The sequence below is a fragment of the Orycteropus afer genome, unplaced genomic scaffold (genome assembly GCF_000298275.1).
Source record: "Orycteropus afer afer isolate SDZICR_OR568_19922 unplaced genomic scaffold, OryAfe1.0 scaffold00100, whole genome shotgun sequence".
NCBI lineage: Eukaryota > Metazoa > Chordata > Mammalia > Tubulidentata > Orycteropodidae > Orycteropus > Orycteropus afer.
Window position 1 is genome coordinate 2,402,269 of NW_006921687.1, and position 15,166 is coordinate 2,417,434.

At 35.5% G+C, this 15,166-nt stretch overlaps 1 protein-coding gene across 1 annotated transcript in view; it reads left to right on the forward strand.

Moving 5' to 3' along the window:
• The window catches only part of CPNE8 (copine 8), a 426,365-nt gene that overhangs the window by 242,311 nt on the left and 168,888 nt on the right, over nucleotides 1-15,166 (forward strand). Inside the window, exons 9-10 of the mRNA XM_007943187.2 lie at nucleotides 5,728-5,832; nucleotides 7,418-7,459. Coding sequence (XP_007941378.1) covers nucleotides 5,728-5,832; nucleotides 7,418-7,459 — 147 coding nt within the window. The remainder of the gene's footprint in view (nucleotides 1-5,727; nucleotides 5,833-7,417; nucleotides 7,460-15,166) is intronic.

Sequence of the window (15,166 nt, forward strand, 5' to 3'; positions counted from 1 at the left end):
TTTTGCTATAAAGTTAAACTCTTGAACCATTTACTTGAGGATGGAAGTGGATTTTAGGACTCTGGTCACACATTGGTTAAGTGCTCGGCTGTGCATCAAAAGGTTAGTGGTTCAAACCCACCAAGTGCTCCTTGGGAGAAAGATGTGGAAGCCTGCTCTTATTTGGATTTATAGCCTTGAAAACCCTATGGGGCAGGAGTTCTGGTGGTGCAGTGCCTAAGGCATTTGACTACTAACCAGTAGGTTGGCAGTTCAAACCTACCAGCCACTCCCTAGAAGGAAGATGGGGCAATCTACCGTAGATTTACTGCCCTGGAATCTCAATGTGTTCTCTAGGAGTCTGAATTGAATTTTTTGAGTATAGGATCACTATGAGTTGTAAATGACTTGAAGATAGATTTTTTTTTTAAATTTATTGATGCTATAGTTTTTTTTTTCTAATAATGTTGAGTCTAATTTTAAATAAACGTTTCACTATATTCCTGTAATTTGAATATTTTTTAACAGTAGGGAATAGGCTGGTTTCTGTGTGCCTGAAAATGTACCCATGGGTTTTAGTGTATATTTCAATTATATAACTTAATACACGTCACTCTAACATTAAATATATTTGACTCTCAGTTAGTATTAGTGGGAAAGTTTAGTGGTTAAAAATTTGATTTATATTGTGCAGTTAGTATTTGTGAGAAAGTTTAGTGGTTAAAAAGGTGGCCTAAAATTCTTTTATCTGGATTTAAATCATAACTTAATAGCTATGGGACCATAGAGAATTGATTTAATCTCTGTAACCATTTCTCATAAGCAAATGGGATAACAATAATAGCTGCTTATCAGGGTTGTTTTAGAAGCTTATGAGTTACTGAACAAAAAACGCTTAGACACATGTGTGATACCAAAATAGAACATATGTTAGCTATTACTATTTTTAAAGGAACTCTGGTGATGTAGTGTTTAACACATTGGGCTACTGATCAGATGATTGGCAGTTCAACCCACAAGTCCCTCCACAGGAGAAAGATGAGACAGTCTGCTTCCATAAAGATTTAGTCTTGGAAACCTTACCAGGCAGTTCTATTTTTTTCTATAGGGTTGCTACGAGTCAGAATCAACTTGATGGCAGTGGGTTTGGGTTGGTATTATTATCAATATTATCTAGTACTATGTTTCTTTGTTTTGTTTTTCTTAACTATTTATAAAAGAGCAATAGCTAAAGAGGAAACATTATTTGAAAGTTTAAAAGAAGAATAGAATGAAAATATTGGTCACTACTACTAAATAAATGAAGGAATACATGTTAACATTAATTAATACATGTATAAAATGTTACATTGTTTTAGTTACTTAGTACTGTCTTAACAAAAATACCACAAGTAAAGAACAGAAATTACATTCTCACAGTTCAGGAGGCTAGATATCAGAATCCAGGGCATGGCTCTTACCTTGTCTACTTCAACATCTAGTAGCTACCATCAATCTTTGGAATTCCTGAACATCTGTCATCTGTCTTCCTCTTCTTCCTGTGAATGTCTCTGTATCAATTCTCATCTTTTTATAACTCAGAAGGGATGACCACATCTACCTTATGTTGGCATCACTTCATTAACATAACAAAAGAAAAGTCTCATTTCCAAACAGGGCCTTATTTACAAGTACAGTGGTTAAAATTACAACACATATTTTGGGGGAACATAATTCAATCTATCGTATATAGATTAATATTATTAATATTATTTAAAATTAATATACTGGACTGCATAAAATGATAATTTACTTATAGAATTTTTATTGATGCAGCTGTAGGGCAGCTTTTGAATTATTTTTGTCACCGTGTCATGTTACTGGATCTGACATACTGCCCTTCTATTTGGGTAGTAAAAATATGAGAATAACTTTTTTATCTGAACACAGTTTTTATCTATATGAAGAAAAGCTTCACCTTTCTGAATTACTTTTTTCCCTGTGTTTCCTATTGTTATTTATTTAGTTTTCTTTAGAGATTATAGAAGGATTAATTATGCAATTACAGGATTTCATTTTATCATACATTTTATGCTACTAGTGATATTTTAAAGAAAAAGGTATTATGCTTATAAAATGATAGATTTAGTACATGAAATCTGAATATTAAGAAAAAATATACCGTACTCCAAAATTTCAAATCATTTAAAAACAACTATGCCTAAGGCATTTGACTGCTAACCAGAAGGTTGAACCCACCAGCCACTCCTCAGAAGGAAGGTTGGGCAGTCTACTTTCATAGTGATACTGCCTCGGAAACCCAAGGAGGGGTTGCTATGAGTCAGATCCGACTTGACAGCAGTGAGTTTTTTTTTGTTTTATCACTAAAATTTAGTAATGCTTAATACAGACACATTTCCTTTATTTTGTTTCAATCAGTTTTTAATGAGTAAAGTAAAAATGCTTTTATTCCTCACATTTAACCTATAAATCTCTATTTTTAGCTATTCTAGTTAAGACTTTCAGCTTTATTTTTAATATTTGAAAAATTGCCTGCTATGTAGTGTGTTGCAGGCTCATTTTAAAAGATAGAATAAAAATATAATTTCTGTTATTCACTGTTATTGAGTCAATTCCGACTCATTGCGGCCCCCACTGGGTTTCTGAGGTGGTAAATCTTATGGTAGATTGCCCCATATTTCTTCCATGGAGTGGATGGTGGGTTTAAACCATCAGCTTTCTGGTTAGCAGTCAAATTCCTTAGGCACTGTACCACAAGAGCTCTTTAATTTCTATTAGAAGCATTAACTAAAAAAAATAAATAACAAGAATATGAATTATTTTCTTCAAGTTTATTTAGTAATTGTTCTGGTATTCATTAGTAGGTAAGAATAATTTTCCTTTTGAATAGCTGTTTTGGTAAATGATTTTGTTTAAATTACTGTAATATTGATGATTTCTATAATAAAGGAGATATTTTTCTTATAATGCTATTTATAATACACATACATTTATATTTATATATCAATACTCCTGAATATTAGAAAAAGCTACATGACATTCCTATCAGAATTTTCACTAATTACCCAAGTCCTGGAATTCTTACTGATGAGATTAATGCTGTCTATATCACATCTAATGCATTACAAGTGATAATGATTAATAGGAGCCAAAGGACTACCTGGTTTATAAATCTTACTAAGAAGATGTGTCATTTTCTTAAGAGAAGAAGGAAGTTTCAGGTGTCAAACTATTTAAATACTACAGCTGGTGTTGCTAGGAATGTAACAGCAATTTTGATTTAACCAAAGAGGCCATGTATTTAATAAATTGTTGAATATGTTGGTTTGAAGATGGTTGGTATACCAACCATCTTCTTTGTCTCTCTCTCTCTCACTGTCATCTATCTACCTACCTATCACTATACCAGACTTACTATATACTAGCATATGATATACCAAAACCATACCCACTGCTATCCAGTCAATTCTGACTCAGCAACTCCCATAGGGTTTCCAAGGCTGTAAATCTTTACGGAAGCACACTGTTTCTCCTGTGGAGTGACTGGTGGGTTCAAGCTGGCAACCCTTTCTCAGCAGCACAGTGCCTTAACCACAGTGCCACTAGACTTCCTTAGAATATGATATACAAGAAGAGAAATCTTTTTTTTTTTCACTTTAGCCCTTTTTTTAAAAAAACAAGAAGAGAAATCTACTTTTTTAGCTCTTTAAGAATGTACTGAATTAATTATGATAGGAGGCAGATGCCTGTTTCTAAAACAAACCAACATGTTGTGTCTTCCCATAATTGGGTCCCCATGGACTTTTCTTGACTCTCTCTTTGTATTTTTAACATTCCTCATTTTTCCCATCTGTGTTTTTTTCCCTACCTACTTCTGCTCTATCCCCTTTGCTTTTCTTCCATCTGCTTTATGAGTCTTGATTACCCTTTTCATAGTTCTCTCTGTCTACAGTTTCTTTTTAAATGCCTTTTATTCTCAGTGGTTCCTAAATTGATTCAAGTGACTCAACCCTGAGAACATTTGTTCACAGATAATTCTTCTGAGCTCTATCAATTTAGTGATATAACCTTCTTTAGGTGGGCTAGAATACTACAGGGAAGGAGATGATACTAATGTTATAAGCCCTGCAATGATCATAATCCTTTTATATTATATTTCCATCTGATCTCTTAATGGAAACAAACCCCTCTTGGCTGAGAGGAGGAAAATGGGCTGAAAGGCTTTTCAAAATGAAACTGTTTTCTTGTGTAGGTGATTGCAGTATGTTCATTGTGATATTTATGTAATATTTTCATGTTGCATTAAATGAATCGCTCCATTTGGAAATGTGAGGAATGGGTTTTCTGGTATTTGTTCTTACCAAGCTCAGTTTAAATGTTTTCTAATTCATGAACCACTGCATAAATTCACAGAAGGCATTTTCAGTACCAGATGAATGTATGAATATGCAAACAACAATGGAGTTTGAATCAGAAAACCAAGTTTAAAGCTTCATAGATTCTACTCCTAATTAATTGTGTGCTCTTGAATCACTATCTTCCTTCCTGTTAGGAGTTCTTTAGATATTCACAACCAGCAGTTTAGATAAAGAGAGAACCACAGACTGAATAGTCTCACTGTAAATTCATGATGTTTCTTTTAAGTGTACTCCCCAGCAATCCTATTCCTTTTCCTTGATCTATCAACTTCCTCTCTCTCTCTTTTCCAGGCACTTCCATAGTTCTGTCTTTCCTCTCCCCCTGTTGATGATTGTGCTTTTTTTATTTCCTGAGGAAACAGAGGCAATTGGAGCATTTGCTTCTGTTCCCATCACATCTACCGTGTATCCTGATTTCCCAAGGATTCCTGCAGATTGGCAATCTGTGTTCCCAGGCTAGCTCCTCCGCTGATGCCTTGTTGTTGTTATGTGCTGTCGAGTCGGCCCCGACTCATAGTGACCCCTCCTTGGGTTTCCAAGGCAGTATCACTAAGGAAGTAAGATTGCTCAATCTTCCTTCCGAGGAGTGGCCGGTGGGTTTGAACCGCCTAGATCCCCTCAACTCTTACCTACTTAGGAGAATGACACTAGCCTTTCTTGTTCCCTCGTGCATCATAAATTGTTTCTTCTCTACTGGGTCTTTCCATTAATATGCAACCTTGCTGTTATTTTTATTTCATTTTGAAAAATAAAAAAAAGTAACTAAGAAACAAATCCTTCACTTGAAGTACCCTCAAACAATCTCTTTCTTTTTACAGCTAAATTCCTCAAAAATATTGTTCTGTGGGAACAATACTCAGATTGTATTCTCTCTCACATTCTCAGATTCTCTTCTTTCTTTCTTAAACCCACTCCAACCAGGTATTTGTCCTGAATATTTCAACCAAACTGCTTTCTCAGGGTTACTGATGACCTTGATATCATTAGTGGCCTATAGGGCTATTTTTCACATACATTTTCTGTGTCATTGTGTCTTCCTACTTTTTATAGAGCTTATTTATAAAACAGCTTTAGGATTTAATGAATATGGGGAGGTTTTGTTTTTTTTTTTTTTTTACTATTATAAACTTACTAAAAAATTTTATCGCTTTATATTATAGTGAGCTAATTCTTGAACATTTAAAATCATATAACTCCTTGTTAAGTGATACAGAAGCAAGAGAGGGACTAACAATATTTATTCTGCAAAAAAGAAAGAGAAATGAGTATGAAAACAGTATACTGTAATTCAGTCATGAGAATAACAGACTTTTTTTTTTTTTTTTTACAGTTTTACAATTTGTCATAAAACAGAAGTTGTCAAGAATACTCTGAATCCTGTATGGCAGGCATTCAAGATCTCAGTCAGAGCTTTATGTAATGGAGATTATGACAGGTAAAATAAATGACACCTTTTTTGAAGGTTTTAAATATTCACTGTATATTCTTGTATCCAGCAATCAAAGTAAAAGAAAAAAATAAATAATTAAACTGGCACCTTTACCTATGTAAATATATATTTACACATCTGTATCTGATTTATTCAAATTTTTTCTCATATCTTTTAATCCATGGTGATTTTGAGAAGAGGGAAAATTGGGCTAATTAAACTTTGGTAAACTGATTTTTTGAAGAATTAAAAGGTATAAAATGTTAAAAATATATTCACAGTTTGTAAGCTAGTATTCAAAAGACGTTCCAGAAGTTTCATTGCCTCAAGGTTTTCAAATGTGTATTATCTTTCCATAATGGATACAAGACTATCACTAGGTATGGCATTAATCCAGGCATACTCTCTAAATTCCTTTTTTAGCATAACTCTTCTCCTGTTTGCTGGCTTATAGAAGAAGTTCCAAGGAGATTCTCTTGTTTTGCAAATTTTATAAGTAGCTAGCCCAGGTGGCCCTGTCAGTCTTCCTATAATATATCTGATGATTTCTTCAATATCAAAGTTTTTTTTTCTTTCACTTATAAAAAATAATAATAATTTAATAATAGAAACAACCTCCAACCACCCCAAAAGAAAAGGAAATAAGTAAACAGTAAAATCCAATAACAAAATAAGTTATCTTTTTTTTTCCTTTTTGCTTTCATATTAGAAAAATGTGTACTCTATTAATCAATATCTTTGAATGAACTATTACCAGTTTTATTAAATATACTTTAAAATGTATTATTCCACTTGATTATTATTCCATTTGACTATAATTTTATTTATTTAATAAGAAATCATAACTTCATTTAAATGGACTCATTCTTTCGCTAAGAAAGTGGTTCTTACTGTGTTGTTCCTCATAAGTAGCATTAGCATCACCCGGTAACCTTGTAGACATTCATATTCTCCTGCCCCAACCCCAGCCTCCTGAACTGAGAATCTGGGCATGAGGTCCAGAAATCTATTTTGATAATTCCATCATGTGATTCTGATCCATGCTGAGTTTGAGAAACATCGTGCTTAAGACATGGTTTTCAAGAACATTCTCTCTCCATTAGGAAGTTCTGTCAGATTACGTATACTCCCTCCATATGCTTTCCTTATGCCCTATAAAGGATCACTACAAATTTTAAAAACCAGCTTCAAGATGTAAATGAAATTATTGTAATAAAATTAGTGAAAACAACTTACTTTGTAAAACCTAGAGGTATACACTTTTTATCCAATCAAGAAAATCTGCAACACTTTTTTGTCCTCAGCCATATATTATTTTGATCTTACTAAGTGACTTTTGGGAGCCCTGGTGGTGCAGTAATTAAAGGCTAATCAAGATGGGAGGTTTGAACCTACCAGCCACTCCATAGGAGAAACATGTGGCAGTCTGCTTCCATCAAGATTTGTGACCTTGGATACCCTATGGGGCAGTTCTACCCTATCCTATAAGGTCACTTTGAGTCAGAATCAACTTGACAGCATTGGGTTTGGTTTGGTATTTGTTAAGTGACTTTACTCTATGTGTACGTTTTTTTTTTTTTTCCATGAACAGAACAATCAAAATAGAGGTTTATGACTGGGATAGAGATGGAAGGTAAGACATTTTCTTTATTCTTTTATTCTTTTTCTTGAAGTTTAATATATTTTAGGAAGTAAGTATATTGATAAAACGATCATGTTTTTATTTTATATTTTCATATTGCAAATATTGTCTTGGTTTTTCAAATGTTACTGAGGTGTTCACAAGAAATTTTAAGACTGAGTATATTTTCTTCAACTTGGAGATAAAATAAAGATCTTCCTCATTTCTAGTAATGCAGTAAAGATTTTCAGTTTGGACCTTACCATCTCCTGTGCTCAGCTTTCAAATGTCTAGTTTCTCAGCTGTAGATTAGTGATTCTCAAATGTCTACAACTTATATTTTTCCTAAAGATTCTAATAACCTTTATATCCAATGTCATTCATTGAAACACATGTATGCACGTGCCCACGTGCATGTGTGTGCACACAGATACTACAAACAGACAGAAGAATACATAGCTTTAGAATTATGTCTGGACCATGAGCTCCCTTTGATATCACACCAGATGTTAAAGGCCAAGAGATGAAACAAGATTTTCCTTCTTTTCTTTTTCAAAGTATTTTCTACTGTTTCTACTATTTTAAGTAAGATTAGTATTGAGGTATTTTTAGATTATGCTAAGCCACAGGACTCAGAAATGCTTGAATCCAACATTGGCCTAGTTAGTTGTCTTTACAGGGATTCCTGAAGGGATTGAACATACATACACCAAAGGAAAGGAGCTCTGGTAGCATAGTGCCTAAGGCACTTGACTGCTAACCAGAGGGCTGGCAGTTCAAACCCACCAGACACTCCTCGGAAGGAAGATGGGACAATCTACTTCTGTAGTGATACTGCCTCAGAAACCCAAGGAGGGGTAACTATGAGTGGGGTCCGACTTGACGGCACATGACAACAACAACAACATACCAAAGGAAATATGATAGCAATGAGAAAACAAAGGCATTTAATTTTTCACTTGCCTAATGCCGTCAGCTTCAACACTGAGCTCACTGGAAAATGGAGCTGAAAGATAAGGGTGAAAAGCATGGCCTTTGTTCCCATATCATATACAACAAGCAGCCATGCCCAAATTGATGACAGTATAAGAGCAAGTTCAAGAGGGCTGTCCTGTCCTGAGGGAATATCTCCTTCATCCCTTCAAGCTCCACAGGTAGGAAAATCTCCAATCTGAGTTGTTGTTGTTATTTTGCCGTTGAGTCAGACCCAACTCATAGCGACTCCTCCTTGGGTTTCTGAGGCAGTGTCACATGCAAACATGTATATGACATGTACCCATGTACCTACTCATACATATGGTCCAGTAAGTGCCCTGGTACTTGACCCACATAGCATTTTCTCCTCTTTATGAAGAATGTTAACAGAGGGTGTAGACAGAGATGGAGCTGTTACTCCACACATCAGCTACCACCAAATAGCTATGTAAGACTCAGTGGTTTTGATCTTCAAGTCATATCCTAAACATAATTTTGCCAAAGAGTCCAAACACTGGTTTGAAGTTTACTTTCAGAGCTAATACATGCTATACCACTGATCTTTACGTTTCTATAAAGTTATTCATTTAATTATTGATTTTTTTTAAGGTTTAATTTACATTTTTCATTTATGTTTACATGTTAAGTTTCATTCTACACATATTCTGGAGAAAATTCAGCAGAATACCTATTTTTTCCCAAAGGCATTTATACTCTATTGTTTCATTAAATTTTATTCCTTGAGAGAAGGTATTTAAATAAATAAACAGAAAAGGAATTAGTGCTATTTGAGTAAAAGAGAACTTTAGGACATATATCATATGCCCTATTGTAAATTTTAATTGGGTATGTGCAAAATTGATGGTCTTTCCATAATACCTTTAGGTAATTGGGGAAATGATTTTAATTTGATCACTTAGAAAGGAAGTCTGTAAATTTTTATTTCATCTACAGCCATCACCATTCAATGCTAAACTTACAGAATTTTAGATAATTCTGTTGCTCTGTTTTGGAAGGTGAGTATCAGGGATTCTCTTGTTACCTCTGTCTACTTCTAAAGTATAAGAATTTTGAGTAGCTTTAAGGATCCCCATTCCCTTGAAGTTAATTGTTGCTTTGTCCGATGTTGGGATTTTGAACATTACTATCCAAGTCATGATTTTGTGAATGGTTCTAAGCATATGACATCAGTATTGTTTTGTATGGAAATTTAACAATACAGCAGCAGATAAAATAAGCTGATCTTTCAGTTCACAGAGGATTAAAGTAAAAAATTCAAGTGAAAAATATTCAATAGTGTTACTTGCTTACAATCACATCTTATTTTATTAGCTGGGGTGCTTTAGTTAATTGTGCTAAAAATGACATTCACAGATTGGGAAATTCAGGGCGTGGTATGATTTTGGGTCAGAATCTGCTAGTGTTTTTTTTTTTAGTATGTAATTTTAATTTTTTTAAACTTTTCACTTTGAAATAATTCCAGATTTGCGATTTGTAAAGAATAGTACAAAAATTTTCTGTATATGTTTTACCCAGATTCCTCAAATGTTAGCATCTTATATAACCCTGGTATAATTACTGAAATGAAAGAATTAATGTTGATACAATACTTTTCATCAAGTTGAAACGAGTTCTTTAATGACTATCTCATGCATAGTGTAGTGCCTTAGGCACTTGACTGCTAACCAGAAGGCTGGCAGTTTAAACCCACCAGCCACTCCTCGGAAGGAAGGTTGGGCAATCTACTTCTGTAGTGATACTGCCTCGAAAACCCAAGGAGGGGTCTCTATGAGTCAGGTCTGACTCCACGGCACAGTACAACAACAGCATGCATCTATGAAGCAGACAAAACATGTAGCATGCTGTTGAGCAATTAACCAGTTGACGTTAAAATAGGTACTTGAATCTAATCTAGAACAGAAGCAATGAAAGCCATCTGTCCTTTTTTACTAAGAAGCCCCAGTGGCACAGTGGTTAAAGCACTCAGCTGTTGCCAAGTGGTCAGCAGTTCAAATCTACCAGTCATTTTTTGGGTGAAAGATGTAGCAGTCTACTTCTGTAAATGTTCTTTGTTGTTGTTGTTGTTCTATGCTGTCGAGTCAGACCCTACTTGTAGTGACCCCTCCTTGGGTTTCCAAGGTGGTATCACTACAGAAGTAGATTGCCCATCCTTTCTTCTGAGGAGTGGCTGGTGGGTTTGAACCACTAGCATTCTGGTAAGCAGTCAAGGGCCTTAGGCACTATGCTACCAGAGCTCCCAACCTTGAAACCCTGTGAGGTCTCTATGAGTTGGAATGGATTGGACAGCAGTGGGTTTTGGTTTTGGACCTTTTAACTTAAGTTCATTGATAATGGTCTGAGAGTGTAGTGGTGTTGCTTGACCATGGTATGAGTAATTAGTCTAAATCTCTTTATTTGTCAATAAATTAAACCCCTTTATTTAAAAAAAATGTTGCCAATGAAAGGCTAAAATGCTGAGAAGCTGAATTGTCTAGGTTACAAAGCAATCAGTGGTGGTTTGGCTGCAAAGCTTTGCTTGAAGTTGTTTCAGCTGAATTCATAGCTTAATTTAAAATTCAGGAAGCATTAATGGAACAGCTCTGCATTAAAACCATGTGGCTCTAATGTGGGACTGATTGTTAAGTGCCACCAAGTAGATCATTGTCTATCAGGAAATGATGATTTGATGAAAAGGATGAGCTAGTGAACTGCCAATCATATAATCCTAGCTTGTGATCACTGAACAGGGAGAGTAAAAGTTTCATTATTACTACTATTCATTTTATCAAATCTAGTCATTTTAAATAATGATACTTATTATAACTAAGTGCAAACTTCATTTATCTATGAAATGCCATACAAATGCTATCATTTTCTTGTATGTTACCTTTGAAGATAATATTTGATAACTGTATTTGATGTTTTCATTCTGAGATTATGCACCATCATGGAAATTACAAAGTGATTCTTGGTCTAGTGCTTTGCTTAAGAATTTTCTGGTAAATTGTGGAAGAGACCAGAGCTAATTTAGGAGCAGCATATGTGAGGCTTTTATGCTTTCCTCATTTCTTTTAAATTGCTAAACTTATTCTGATTTATCTTGCCTTGACAATAGTCCACTATTTTCCTGCAGTTAACTCTGAATGTCCTTTCAGTGGACATTGAAATGTATTTTCAGTTGAAAAAATTCATTCTCTTTTCCTTGTACCATTACCTATCACTACTTTGAGACTTTATTTTAAATATTGATAGATGGAATTTCATATTCTACAGGCTAGTCACTGACGTATTTATTTTTTCTCCCCCTAACTAAAAATATAAAACCAAACAAAACCCACTGCCGTTGAGTGGATCCTGACTCATAGTGACCCCCATTGAGTTTCCAAGGCTGTAAATCTTTTTGGAGGTAGATTGCCTCATCTTTCTTCCATGGAACAGATGGTGGGTTTGAATTGGCAACCTTCCGGTTAGCGGTCTTATGCACTATGCCAATGGAGCTCCTTTTAACTAAAAATACAGGCAATGTTTTTTCTCATGTAGTTTTGAGATTTTTTATCCACTCTCCCTTCAATCTATAATTATTACCCTGATGAAAGATCAATTTAACTTGAGTATATTAGGTTACTGAAATTGTAATCAATTTTAACCACTCATGCATGCCCTTAGTATTTATGATTCAATATACATAAAGAGCTTTGGTGGCACAGTGGTTAAAGCACTTGTCTGCTAAGTGAAAAGTCAGTGGTTTTAAAACTCCTCAGTGGCTCCATGGGAGAGGAAACCTGGCAATTGGCTCCCATAAAGATAACAGGAAACTTTATTGAGCAGTTCTCTCTGTCACATAGGGTTGCTACAAGTCAGAATTGACCCCACAGCACACAACAGCAACAGAAATTCTGTTGATTAAATTTGGAAGAAAATGTTGTTGAAGACTTGCTATGTGCTAAACAGTTTGCAGGTATTACCACTTACCTGAAAACTTCAACCTTCATGCAACAATATTTTTACTTTCCTTCATATGTGATTTTGTATCTTTTCTACTCAATTGATTTTGGATTCTTGCAGATCTGTGTTTAAAGAAAAACTATTTTTCTCATTTTCAGTAAGAAGTTAAATTATCTAACATTTCACACTGACCTTTTACTAAAAGATATTTACATGACTGATTTGGCGAACTAGTGCTCTCACCAAGTTCATCTGTTTTCTGAGTTTGCTCTCCCCTCTTCCCTCACCAGATATTTGTTCATTTCTGTGTGTTGATTTTCTGTTCATTCCCAATTTAATGATACCAGTTGTCTGCGAATTTCCCTTATACATCTAAATTTATTTAATCCCGCTCTCTCCTGTATGTTTATCATTTAGGAAAATTTATTAGTGTATCTAATACATTATGACATATTAAAGTTACTTGTTTTTGCTTGTTCTGTCATATTAAATGTTAAACTCCTCAATGTCAAAGACTGTGTTTTATCTTGTTATTCCTCACAATGTGGACTACAATAGATGTAATACAGTAGCTTCTTATTATTTCAGTATTATATAGTATTCAAAATAGCTGTTGTCTCTGTAATGAACACTCAGTCATCAATTAGAGCTTATTATTTATCTTGATGCAAAGATTGTGAGGTTGGCACAGGACCAGGCACTGTTTTGTTCTGTTGAACATAGATAGGGTCACTATGAGTTGGAGCTGACTCGACGGCACCTAACAACAACGACAACATTTATCTGCATATTTCCTTTTGCTTAAAATTATGAAATTATCCTGAATAATATTAGAGCTTGTATTTCTCTAGTGAAATTTGAGGCACTAATGAATTCAGCTGTCATTTCCTCAGTCTCTTTTCATCATTTATGAACATCTTAGATTTTATTTTCCATTGTTTATGACCTCCTTATCAAGCAATTTGTTTGGTCTCATTGCTTTTTCCATGTCCAAATCCTGATAGTTTTTACCAATTTAACAACAGCAGACTTAAATCAACAAAAATATTTATGGCGTTAATTTTGATTTTTAGTCACCTTACTAAATTTAATTAATTTGCCTCCATTGGAATGTAATCCAAATGTCAAATTTGGAATGTCATCCAAATGTCAAATTTGGAATGTAAATTTTAATTTTGGAATGGGGTAATAGTAGATTCTTGGAACTCAAAAGGGCCTTCAGCACTAACTTTTTATTTTACAAAGAGGAGATTGGCCTATTTTATTGTGTCCAGTCCTGAACTAATCATCAATTTCATCACTGAATCTTTTTTTCTTGCAAATTTTATTTATTGTGGCATTGCTTGGGGGTGATAGTCAAAATGTTTATTCACCGTTGAAATAGATGGGCATCGTGCAGTGGGGCTAGGGTCCTGAAATCCCTGTTCTTTGCTAAGATCAACCTAATTGCTGGATTATTGACTACCCTGGAGAGTCTGGGGAAGGTCCTCAAAAGGAAGGATGGTAGGAAGGTATGTGAGAGATTTGGCAGTGGCTAAATTATTAATGAGGAGCTCTGGGTGGTGAAGTGATTAAAGCATTTGACTGCTAATCTGAAGGCCAGTGGTTGAAACCCACTAGCTGCTCAGCAGGAGAAAGAGGAGGCAGTGTGCTTCTGTAAGGATTTATGCCTAGGAAATCCTATGAAGCAGTTCTAATTTGTCCTGAAGTATCACTACGAGTTGGAGTCAACTGGATGACAGTGGGTTTTTGGTAATTATTAATAAGTATGTGGAGAGAACCAGAAAAGGGAGGGAGCAGGAGTGACCTGGGACCTCAGGAGTGAGAGGATATCCAAGTAAAGGGGCAGGAGGCAAGGCAGGCCCCAGCCCCCTAGAGCCAGGAAAGGGAGAGAGCAGCCTGGGACCACAAGGTGGCAGGTTCCAGGTAGAAATTAGGTAAGGGGAGGGCGGAGATTTTTCCAACAGCTAAGGGAGACAAACTTGTCTGTCAGATTGTCATCCTGTGTGCCTTGTACATTGCTGTGAGGCTTGAGGCTGTGCCACTGGTGTTTCACACACCGGCAGAGTTGCACATGGTGCAGAGGTTTCAACAGCGCTTACAGAGTAAGTCAGATTAGGAAGAAGGAGGAGACCACCCACATCTGAAAAATTAGCTAGAGAAAACCTTAAGAATAGCAGAGAAACAATGTCTGATACATTAATAGGCAGCTTTATGAATAGCCAGGAAATGTTGTCTGACACAGTGCAGGAAGACGAGCCCTTTGGGTTGGAAGGCATTCAAAATAGGACTGGGAAAGAGCTACCTTATCAGAGTAGAACCAGCCTTAATGATATGGATAAAGTAAGTCTTTCAGCACCTCCATGTGCTGAGGTGACATGACTCAAATTGAGGAGAAACAGTTGCAAGAATCCATTAATAATTGGAACATGGAACGTACAAAGTATGAATCTAGGAAAATTGAAAGTTGTCAAAAATGAAATGGAACGCATAAAGATTGTTATCTTAGGCATTGTTGTTGTTGTTGTTGTTAGGTGCCATCGAGTCGTTTCTGACTCATAGTGACCCCATACACAGCAGAACAAAACACTGCCCAATCCCGTGCCAGCTCCATGATCCCTGCTATTCTTGAGCCCATCATCACAGCCACCGTGTCAATCCATCTCGCTGAAGGCTTCCCCCTCTTTTATCAGCTCTCCACCCTACCAAGCATGACGTCCTTCTTCAGGGAATGGTCCCTTCTGACAACATGACCAAAATAGGTGAGACAAAGTCTGGCCATTCTCACTTCCAAGGAGC